Source organism: Vombatus ursinus, unplaced genomic scaffold (genome assembly GCF_900497805.2).
Source record: "Vombatus ursinus unplaced genomic scaffold, bare-nosed wombat genome assembly UNPS02014880.1, whole genome shotgun sequence".
Classification (NCBI taxonomy): Eukaryota; Metazoa; Chordata; class Mammalia; order Diprotodontia; family Vombatidae; genus Vombatus; species Vombatus ursinus.
The window spans coordinates 688,570-700,613 of NW_020954658.1; the positions used below are offsets into that span (position 1 = coordinate 688,570).

Sequence of the window (12,044 nt, forward strand, 5' to 3'; positions counted from 1 at the left end):
ACTAGATGGTCTCAGTGGTCTATGACTATGATTTTAAGAAATTAGAGTAATTTTTAGCTACTATCTGAGTGACTATTCCCAGTTTCTATTGAACTATAGATTTAAGAGAGTTGATAAGGTCAGCAATCATTTTCTTGTTTAAATAAGCAAATTTATGTTCAATTCTGCAAGCACTTATTAGACTCATTCTGTGTTCTTGACACCATCCCTGGAGTCAGGGGTACCAAGAAAGAAAATCATATAGACTGAAAGTGGAAAATGATATGGAATTACGTGGTGTAGAAGGGTTAACAACCAGAAAGGGCAGGGCTACTGTAAGCAATGACAATAATAATAGTGGCTATGTATATTGTGCTTTAAAGTTTGCTAAGAGTTTCACATGGAATAATTATTTGTTCCTTAAAATCCTGTGTAGTAGTCACTATAGCCATTATTATTCCCATTTTACACTTGCAAAAATAAAAAAAATGCTAAGTAACTCAACCATGGTCACTAAATTATTAAAAAGAGATAGAGGTTTAAGTTATTTTTTTTAATTGATGCTACTTATTGTGTTCTTTTTGCTCAGGCTGCATCTCATGTGCAAAAACAAATATGGTGTAAGTATAGATTGTATAACAGGATAAGGTTGAAGTACAGAAGAATAAAATATGATGCAGAGGAAATCACTTTTAGTCAGGTAGATCACAGTAAGCTTTATGGATGAAGTGTCATGGGAGCTGGTTTGAAAAGGCAGTGGTGATGAATGAGTATGATCTGCACATTGGAGATAGCCTGTGTAAATTCTGAGGGGCAGAAAAGAGGAAAATGAAATCAAGACAGTAATAGTTGTCCCTTTCGGCTACAATACATTACACATGATTTTAATGCCATGTTTTGAAGTTTGTATCTCATTCCACTTGCAATCAGAAGAAGCCAGAAGATGTTGAGCTATGGAATGGCTTGCCCAGTCCTAGTATTTAAGAAGATTATTTAGGCAAGTATGTGCAGACTGAATTGGAGATGGGAATGAGCAGAATAAATAACTTGGAAGTCAATTTAAATAGTCCATTTTTCTTTCTTTCAATTAAATTAACAAACATTTCTCAAGGGGAAAAGAGATGAGGGTCTGAAGTAAATTAGGAGCTGGGTGAAGAGGAGAAATTAAGATTCAAATGATAATTGGAAAGTAGAACCACTTGAAGTTTTCAAAGTATTGAACTGAGGCTGAGAGGAAGGAAAGTGAAGGAGTGGCACAGAAGTTTTTCATCTGGGTAGCTGAAGATATGACATGGGGAAAGTAATTGAGGAATGAGCACATACATGACACCTACACTGCTCTGGGCACTTCAGAAATATAATTTTATTTGATTCTCATAATAACCAGCATATAATTGAGAATCCTGCTGCAATCAGAGGTGAAATGACTTAACCATGGTGACACAGCTAGTAAGTGTCTGAGGCCAGATTTGAATGCAGTTCTTGACTCCATGCCCAGCTCTCTATCCACTGTGCCATTTAGCTGCCTCTTTACCAGCAATAAACTTAGGGATGTTTAGTGAAGGGTATATCTAGCATAGAAGATAACGTGAGCACCAGTACGGAGGAAAGCTATTCAGGAGATGAGGAAACAGAGAATCATTTTTCTTTGTGTTGTGGCCATGTACTTTGCCCTTTTCCTCTATTATAACATCTAATTCCTATAGGAAGGGGCTTTGTCACTTTTCATGTTTGCAACTGCACAATCGAATATAACAATAGAGCATATTAGTTGCTTATGTAATGTATTTTGACTTGATCTGAAACTCATCACCTTGAACAAGAAGACAAATGATAGAAATTGATACCTGACATGTCTTTGGACAAGCTGCATTTCAAATGCTTGGCAGATCATTTTGGTAGAGACAGGATATATGAAGAAAGACATTATCTGCATCCAGAGAAAGAACCAATAAAAAGAAGTATGCATAGAAAAATTATATGTATATACATATATATATATATTATAGACTGGTAGTTTCATGTGCAACCATCTTTTTCATTGTATTTTGTTATGGAAATGCTTCTTGTATTTCACAAAAGAAAAATAAAATTAAACAAAAAGAGCTTGTTTTCAGATAGAAATATGGAATCAGAGTTCAGAATAAAGATAGTGGGTGGATATATTGATTTGGTATGTAAATGCATAATGGTGATAACGGAAGCACTAGGAGACAATGGAGTTATCATTGGAGAGGGCACTGGAAAGTAAATCTGGAATAGGCTAACAACTGTACTCGAAATATTTTATTCCCTTTGCAATAGGAAACTACTGGAGTGCATTTAGCCAGGGTGACTTGATCACATTTCTTATTACTTAGAATTTTTTTTGTTAGCTGTGAGAAGAATAGATTAGATCTGGGAATGACTAATATCAATTACATACATTGGAAGACCTTTAAAATAATTCAATTCAGTTCGACAAATATTTATCCAAGTGAAAGTTAATGAGGGTTTGAATTAAGTTAAGTAGTTGTGTGAGTGGAGACCGATAAAAGGGATATTAGGAAGTTAGAACCAACAGAAATTTGTAAGTGATTAGATAAGGAGAGAGATTCCCAGGAAGTTAATTTAAGCACAATTCAAAGCCTGGGCCAACCAATCTCATAGCCACCATAAGCAAGTGTTGTGTTTAAAAAAATATAATACCTGAAATAAAGTTTACATCAGTCATACCCACAGACACATTTGCTGGGCATAATATTAATATTCTATTCAACAAAGATTTTTTTTGAAAACTTACTGTTTGTCTAGCACACTGCAGATAGTTGGAAATGGAAAGACAAGTAAATAGAAAGTGAAGGATCACTTATTAACACCTACAATGTGTCAGGCACTGGGCTATAGGCTTTACAATTTTCTTATTTAAGTCTAACAATATCCCTGAGAAAGGTTATATTATTTCCATTTTATTGCTGAAGAAATAGGTTTAGAGAGATCAAATGACCTGCACAAAGGTGTACCAAGGAATTCTCAGCATTCAATATCATCTGTTTTTGATATGTAATGTTCTTTGCCTATTTCCATATATTAAAGAATATTCACCTGAAATTATGACTTCTTTCATATTGTTTTCCTGCAGACAACTTCTTCATCCTTGATATATATCATTTAGATGGAGCTGAAGAACAATTCTATGCTAAATGAATTTGTTTTGTTAGGACTCACCAATTCTTGGGAGCTTGAAATTTTCTTTTTTGTGATCTTCCTCCTCGCCTACGTATCAATCTTGGCGGGAAACTGTCTCATTATACTTATGGTGACTCTTGATTCCCGCTTGCGCTCAATCCCCATGTATTTCCTCCTTGCCAACCTCTCCTTTCTTGATATAATTCTTTCTACTGTAACTCTCCCTAAGATGATCATAGACTTTTTCAGGGAGAGGAAAACTATCACTTTGTGGGGCTGTATGGCACAAATATTTCTGGCTCACCTCTTAGGAGGCAGTGAGATGATCCTTCTCATAGTGATGGCTGTTGACAGATATGTTGCAATATGTAAGCCCCTCTACTATACTACTATCATGAACCATCAAATTCTGGTAGGAAGTGTGCTGCTGTCATGGACAGTTGGCTTTGTGCACACTATGAGCCAAATGGCCTTTATGGTGAATCTGCCCTTCTGTGGCCCTAATGTGATTGATGATGTTTTTTGTGACCTTCCTCTGGTGTTGAAACTTGCCTGCACTGACACTTATGTCCTGGAACTGCTTGTTGTTGCTTTCAGTGGGCTGCTTTCCCTCATTTCCTTCATTCTTTTGCTTGTCTCCTATGCTGTTATATTAGTTACTGTCTGGCATTGCTCCTCTGGCGGACTCTCTAAAGCTCTGTCTACACTGTCTGCTCATATCACAGTGGTAACGCTTTTCTTTGGGTCACTAATCTTAATCTATGCTTGGCCAGTTAGTGGTTATTCATTAGACAAATTTCTTTCAGTGTTTTACTCAGTTATCACTCCTCTCCTGAATCCAATTATCTATAGCTTGAGGAATCAGGAGATGAAAGCAGCTATGATTCGATTTAGAAATAGGCACATCTGCTCCAAGCCAAATTTCTAAATGATGATGAAATTTTTATCATACATGAGAGCATAATTATTAAAATGATCAATTATATATATATATGTTTGTATGCATATTTTACAAATAAATATCAAGCTTATTTTCCAAACAATTAATAAATAATATTCTAGAAATTGTTTTGTTTGTTTTTCTGCTTTGTATGTCTTTGATTTTCCATTTATTTTGAGACCCTCATAACCGGAATTTAATTCAATCTTGGAATTATAAATTGGAGAAGACTTCAGAAAAGATCTGTGTAGAAAATCATCAGTTGAACTAGATTATTTCTATTTCTATTTGGTGCATCAATGTAATAGAAAAATATGTCACAAGAAACAATGAGTTTGATGAATGACCAGAAATATGGAAAGACTTAGACAAATTTCTTTCAGTGTTTTACTCATTTATCACTCCTCTCCTGAATCCAGTTATCTATAGCTTGAGGAATCAGGAGATGAAAGAAGCTATGATTCGACTCAGAAATCAGTACATCTGTTCCAAGCCAAATTTCCATTTTTTAGTACTGTGATCTTTTGCTAATATTTGAAACACCTAAGTTTCAGCTTGATAAACATTGGGGGAAAGGACTTGAAAAGTTGAGTGATTTAAAGACTCAATCCAAGAATGGAGTTTGCCCAATTCTCCATGAATGTCAAAACTGATTTCAGGTGCTGCAACCAAGGATACCTAAATCTCTTTACAAAGAATAACTGAGTAATAATTGTGGCATTGATTCATTTTATACAGTGTAGGGTATCGAGTTCATAAGGGCAGTTAAGTTTACCCCAACAAAGGGCAGGGATAGACCACTATGAGAGTGACATTGAGATAAGGCTTCATTGCACACAATTATAAGCACCTATTGACATAAAATACATACACATATATACACAAACACACTATTCTGAAAGAAACAAAAATACTAGGTAATTAAAAAACCATTGGAGCAGCTCTCAGGCCATCTTGAAGCAGCTCTCAACTCATATTGTTTCTATAGTGCATAATGTCACTATAGTCAACTGAGAAAGTGAAATCCAGTGTAAATGGTAATTTTGTGTGTAGAAAGTTAACAATAAGAGTTTTTATTCAACAAATCTTCATATTTTAAAATATGTTATTAATTTTTATGTTTTTACATTGCCTAGATATATCTCTGTATTCTAACCCTTATCCTTTCAGTCATTACTTAAAATGAGGAATTTTAAAAAAAGAAGAGGAAGAAGAGAAAAACATCATCAGATTGAAAAAATTCTGTTGTTATATATAGTGTTAAACTTAGGTCAAACCCCCCCCCACCCCTTCACTTCTGATTCCATTTAAAAGTGTGGAGAGATATGTCTTTGCCTATCTCTTCTTTGGGGCCAATCTTGTTTGTTTTTTTTTTTCGTTTTTTAAATTTCACAACATTCTTTTTTTTTATTTGGTGGTTATTGTTGTTTCCATTTATATTTATTGTTATTGTGGATATTATTTTCCTGACTCAGCATATTTCACTTTGCATCAATTTCTGAAAGTCTTTCCATATTTCTGGTGTATTCATCAAACTCATTGTTTCTTATGACATATTTTTCCATTACATTCATGCACCAAAATTCATTTGGCCATCCCCCAATCAATGTGCATATAACTTTGTTTACAATTCTTTACTATGTCAACAACAAAAAAAATACCACTATGAGTATTTTGGTATACATATATATGGAGTCTCTTTTTGGTCAATGCCATTCTAATAGTATATGCCTAGCTATGGAATCTCTGGATCACAGGGCATGGACATTTTAGTCACTTTGCACAGTTACAAAATTATTTCCATAATATTTACACTAATACACATTTCCACCATCAAGTCAATTCTTTATGCCCTTTGCTCAACACTGATGATCTGGAGTATGGTTAAAACAGTCACTATTCTTGAGTAACTCACTGAAAAAAGTGGAGGCAACTTACAAACAATTATGTATAAATACACTATATTAAGTATACATTGAAGATATTATGAGAAGGAAGGCATTAGCATTAATGGAGATCAGGAAAAGGTTTTTTTGAATGTTGAGTTTAAATGAGACTTGAAGGAAACCTGGGAAGCAAGGAGAGGGTGATGAGAAGGAAGAAAATTCCAAGAATGGGATATAGCCAGTGAAAATTCATGAAGTTTGGAAAAGGATTATCTTCTTCAAGGAGCAGCAAGGAGGCTAGCCTCATGGTATTACAGAGTACAAGAAGGGCAGTAGAGTTAGTTAATAGTCAATAAAGATGGTAAGTGCCTCCTACATGCTAGGCACTGTGATAAGCACTGGGGATACTCTCTAAAAGGCAAATGAAAGTCCCTGCTTTTAAAGAACCCCCAATCTAATGGGGAGACAACATACAAACAACTATGTACATGCAAGCTAACTACAGGATAAACTGGAAATGATTACCTGAGGAAAGTTACTAGAATTAAGAGACCTCCAAGAAAACTTCTTCTATCTAAAGGACAACATGCGTATGTGTGAATACATGCAAAATAGAATGAAAAGGAGGTGGTAATAGTCAGGGATATGAGATAAAAAAAAGTTTCATTTCTTAAAAAAAAAATTAAAAGTCTAAATTCCTTGCCACTTTCTGGGTATTTATTGCTCCACTGGAAATTCATTGATGTTGACTAGCTTGTAATGTTTATACTTGAGTAAAGATCCTGAATTTGGTCTTTCAAAAGATGTTGGGGAAGAAGACAAATAATGAAAGAGAGATAGGAAGGAGAGAAATCCATTAGGTACACATGCACTCAGAATGTTAATTGAAGCTCTATCAGTGGTCTTTCTGTTCTTGCATGTGATGCATAGAAGAATATTTTCTAAAGGAGGTTCAGATGCATAATTTCTGTTCTTAGGTAAAATCCACCAAATACCTTAGTGACCAGAGAACTAGTCTCTCTCATGTAGCTTAGGGGGAAAAAGTATGGTTCTTTAATAACTCCCAGGGGAATTTGCTCTTATGATTTTTAGTTCATTGTTACATAAAGGTTTTTCCTATAATTTTTTTTTCCTGCCTGACAGTGTATATAAGGCTCTCTTCCACAAGTGAGAGGAAAATAAGCAAGAGGATCAAAATCTGAATGTGTTCATATCATTTTGAGATCTTTGTCTAGAGCTGGTAGGTTGAATAATCGATGTAAATATATTAGGATTTCTGTGTAATAACCACCTAATAGATTTATATACAGATTTGGTGACTAAATAGAAAAAAATGCACTTTCCACTGAAGGGGTGAATATTATTTAACCTTCCCATACTTATTTCCTCATCAGTAAAACAAGAGAATGGCATTAGGTAGTTTCAGATGTCTATTCTAATTCTACTTCAATGATATGATTTTAAGAAGAATGAATTATTCTTGGTCAGCACCAGAGTGATTATTTGCAGGTATGATAAAAGCAGATCTGATGTGATTATCATTCATTTTCCTGATCCAGTCAGCAAATATCTATTCAGTTCTGCAAAGTATATATAAGCCTTATTCTATATAATTAGCCTCTTATTATCTTATTCTATCTTTATTAGCCTCTATTCTTTTCTAGTGTTCTTGACACTACCATTTGTCCTGGGGGCACAAAAAAAGGAAAATTATACAGACTATTCCTTGAAAAGACTTAACAATTGAATAGTGTAAGACTACTGGATGCAATAATAATAATGGCTGTTATTTATACTGTCTTTAGGTTTGTCAAGAATTTTAAGTGCAATGTTAATTTGATTTTTTTTACCATTACAACTATAATTATCCTCATTTTCAGACGCAAAAATGGAAACAGTTACATAACTTGACCATGGTCACTCAAACATTAGAAGTGCCAGAGGCAGCATTAAAATTTTTAACCACATTTTGTTCTCTTTCTACTCCAATATGCTGCCCTTCATGTGTACAAACATGGTACAAGTGGAGAAAATACAGGAGAATAAAATGTAAAGAGAGAGAAATCAAAGATTTGTATGGATAAAGCCAAACTTTGTAGAAGAAGTGTCATGGGAGCTTGTTTGAAAAGGCAGCAGTGATGAATGAGTATGATCAAGTATGGAAGATAGTATACAAATACTCAGAGACAGAAGAGGGCAAAATGAAATCAGTATAGAGATAACTATCCTTTTTAGCAACACTATAGTATACAAGAATGGCCTTTGATGTCATGTTTCAAAATTTGCAAAATATTCTACTTGTAACTAGAGGATATTTAGGGCATGAAACGATCTAACCAATCCTATCATTTATGAAGATTATTTTGTCAAGTGTATGAAGACTGGATTAGATACAGGAAACAGTAGAATAAATATCTTACATGTCTATTTAAATTGTCCATTTTTATTTCTTTTAATTAAATTAATAAACATTTCTAAAGGGGAAACGTGACGAAGGTCTGAATTAAGTTAAGAGCTAGGTTGAGAAGAGGAATTAAGATTGGAATAATAATAGAAACATGGAAGCACCTGGAATTTCCAAATGATTGAAATGAGGCTGGGGGAAGAGAGAGAAGGATAATGAAGGAAAGTAAAAATCAGTTTAGAGTTTTTCATTCTGGGTAGCTGAAGGTATAACATGGGGAAAAGAAATAGAGGAGTAATCATATATATATAGCACCAACTCTGTTCTACGCACTTTAGGAATATGACATTATTTAATCCTCACAATAATAAGTTAGATAGTGTTATTATCCCCATTGGATAGTTGAATATCCTGAGGCAAACAGAGGTGAAGTGACTAGAAAAAAAGTGCACTCAACTAATTCTGTCCACCTCAACAGAGGGAACACAGCTAGTAAGTGTCTGAGGCAAGACTTGAATGCAGATCCTCTTAACTCCATGCCCAGATCTCTATCCATTGTGCCATCTAGCTGTCTATTCATGGGCAATAAAAATGGGGAATTTTACTGAAAGATAGTTCAAGCATTAAAGATAACATGAGTTAAAGTATAGAGGCAAGCTATTCAGGAGGAGATCAGGAAATAGAGAATCATTCTTCTGCATGCTGTGGCCATGTACCTTGGCCTTTTCCTCTGCTCTAGCATCTAGACTCCTCATAGGAAGGGGCTTTGTTGTTTTTCATCTTTGCAACTGCACAATCGATTACAGCACACAGAGTATACTAGTTGCTTATGTAGTATATTTTAATTTGATCTGAAACTCATCACCTCAACCAAGAAGACAAGTGATAGAATATGATACCTGGCATGTATTTGGACAAGTTGAGTTTCAGATACTTTGCAGGTCGTTCTGGTAGATATACCCAGTTTTCAGGTAGAAATGTGGAATTGGAGTTCAGAATAGACATAATATGTGGACATACTGATTTGGTATGTATCTGCGGAGTGCTCATAGTGGAAGCCATAAGAGAGAATGGAGCTAGTATTGGAGAGGGCACTGGAAAATAAACCTGCAATAGGCTAACACATTGTACATGGAACATTTTATTCTTTTTGCATTAGGAAGCTATTGGAGTGCATTTAGCCAGGGTGACTTGGTCACATTTCCTATTACTTAGGAAGTTTTTCTTGCTAATTATGATAATAGATTATGGCTGGGGATGATTAATATCAATGACAAAGTTAGAATATTTTAAAATATTCCAATTCAGTTCAACACTTATGTGTCAAAAGAAAGGTGATAAGGATCTTAATTGTTAGGTAGCTGTGTGACTGTTGAAGAGGAGAAATATTCAAAAGATATCAGATATTTAGAGCCAATGCTTTAGGGTAACACACAGGACAAATTTTTTTTTAGGCAATTGGGGTTAAGTGACTTGCCCAGGGTCACACAGCTCGTAAGTATCAAGTGTTTGTTGTGAGGTCAGATTTGAACTCAGTTCCCCCTGACTTCAGGGCTGGTTCTCTATCTATTGCACCACCTAGCTGCCCTAAATTTTTTTTTAAATGTTGTAAAGGAAAATCTTAAAATTGAAGTGGGAATCCAAGTGAGCATTTGGTGTTCTGATGAATAGAGAAAATAATTTTTTCTTCTGATTTATTGGACTTCACATGTCAAGTCTGAATTCAAACTAATAAAAATAGAGGCATTTAATTAGGAAGGAAAGCATTAATCATTTGGAGTTACTCATTAAGTCAGGATTTTTTTTCTCTTTTGTTTCTCCTGGTGATTATTTCGTTCTGATCAGAAAGAGTTTATTGAGTATATAATGCACTTTTTAGAAGCCTGATTCTTCATGTTCTCCAAATCCCACTGGTGATTACTGTCTGTGACCTGCTGGTTTCTATTGGTCAGTGTAAAAATGTCTATCTAATTTTTTTTTTTAAATGTAACCTTCATCATAGACACATATCCTTGCCTGGAACATATTTATAGTAAACCTTGAAACTTGCTATATACCTCTCACACTAACCTATCACATTGATGTGTTCAGTAAAGTCTTGACTTTTTCATTTATTGATAAGTACTTTCATGGCAACTCTCTATGTTCTAACTATGATTATCGAGCATATATCTGAGGAAATAGAGGTTGATAGAGATTAAGTAACTTGCCCAAAAGTATTCCAAAGAGGTATTAGGATTCAATATTATCTGTTTTTGATGTATAGTATATATTTTTCATTTTCTATATACTCAAGAATGCTCACCTAAAATTGTGACTCCTTTCATACTGTCTTCCTTACAGAGAACTTATGGAGGCTCAAAATCTATCGAGTAGGTGAAGATGAAGAATAACTCTGTGCTAAGTGAATTCATTTTGTTAGGACTCACTGATTCTTGGGAGCTTGGAATTTTCTTTTTTGTGGTCTTCCTCCTCGCTTATACATCAATCTTGGCTGGAAACTGTCTCATTATACTTATAGTTATTCTTGACTACCAGCTGCACTCGACCCCTATGTACTTCCTCCTGGCCAACCTCTCCTTTCTTGACATGACTCTTTCCACTATTACTGTCCCCAAGATGATCATAGAATTCTTCAGGGAGAGAAAAACTATCTCTTTGTGGGGCTGCATGGCACAAATGTTTCTAGCTCACCTCTTGGGAGGTAGTGAGATGACTCTTCTCATAGTGATGGCTGTTGACAGATATGTTGCCATATGTAAGCCCCTCCACTATACTACTATCATGAACCATCGAATTCTGGTAGGAAATGTGCTGCTCTCATGGACGGTTGGCTTTGTGCACACTATGAGCCAAATGGCCTTTATGGTGAATCTGCCCTTCTGTGGCCCTAATGTGATTGATGATGTTTTTTGTGACCTTCCTCTGGTGTTGAAACTTGCTTGAACTGACACTTATGCCCAGGAACTGTTTGTTGTTGCTTTCAGTGGGCTACTTTCTCTCATTTCCTTCATTCTGTTGCTTGTCTCCTATATTATTATATTAGTTATTGTCTGGCATCACTCCTCTAGTGGACTCTCTAAGGCTCTGTCTACACTGTCTGCTCATATCACAGTGGTAACCTTCTTCTTTGGACCAGTCATCTTAACCTATGCTTGGCCAGTTAGTAGTTATTCATTAGACAAATTTCTTTCAGTGTTTTACTCAGTCGTCACTCCTCTCCTGAATCCAATTATCTATAGCTTGAGGAATCAGGAGATGAAAGCAGCCATGATTCGACTCAGAAGCCGACACATCAGCTCTGATCCAACCTTCTAAATGATGCTGTGATAATCAATATTTTATTGCAGTCCAGAGGATAACTCTCTGAATGAACAATTGTTATATATATATATATATATATATATATATATATATATATGTATGTATATATAATATATATGTACCTATATCTATGTACACGTGCATATATATAGGCATAGACTTAATAAACAGAAATTAATCTTATTTTCAAAAGAGTGTATAAACAAATGCCAGAAATTATTTTTGTTTGTTTTTCTGCCTGCTTTTGTGCATCTGAGAATTTTCCCTTAATTTGGAGATCTTCATAACTGCAATTAATCCAATCACAACATCACAAATAATAGAATATTTCAGGAAAATCCGT

The 12,044-nt window shown here is 34.9% G+C and overlaps 2 protein-coding genes across 2 annotated transcripts; both read left to right on the plus strand.

Annotated features, from left to right (window-relative positions):
• Positions 1-3,133: 3,133 nt before the first annotated feature.
• Positions 3,134-4,075, plus strand: LOC114028420 (olfactory receptor 4K13-like). The gene has a single exon (XM_027842653.1). The coding sequence runs from the start codon at positions 3,134-3,136 to the stop codon at positions 4,073-4,075; it is 942 nt and encodes a 313-aa protein (XP_027698454.1).
• A 4,036-nt stretch (positions 4,076-8,111) lies between these two features.
• LOC114028378 (olfactory receptor 4K13-like) lies at positions 8,112-11,695 on the plus strand. Its single transcript, XM_027842621.1, is given in 2 exon segments — positions 8,112-8,129; positions 10,754-11,695. Coding segments are annotated over 2 exon segments (960 nt in total).
• Positions 11,696-12,044: the final 349 nt, after the last annotated feature.

Coding starts and splice junctions, on each gene's coding strand:
- LOC114028420 (XM_027842653.1), top strand. CDS start 3,134: ATGGAGCTGAAGAACAATTCTATGCTAAATGAATTTGTTTTGTTAGGA.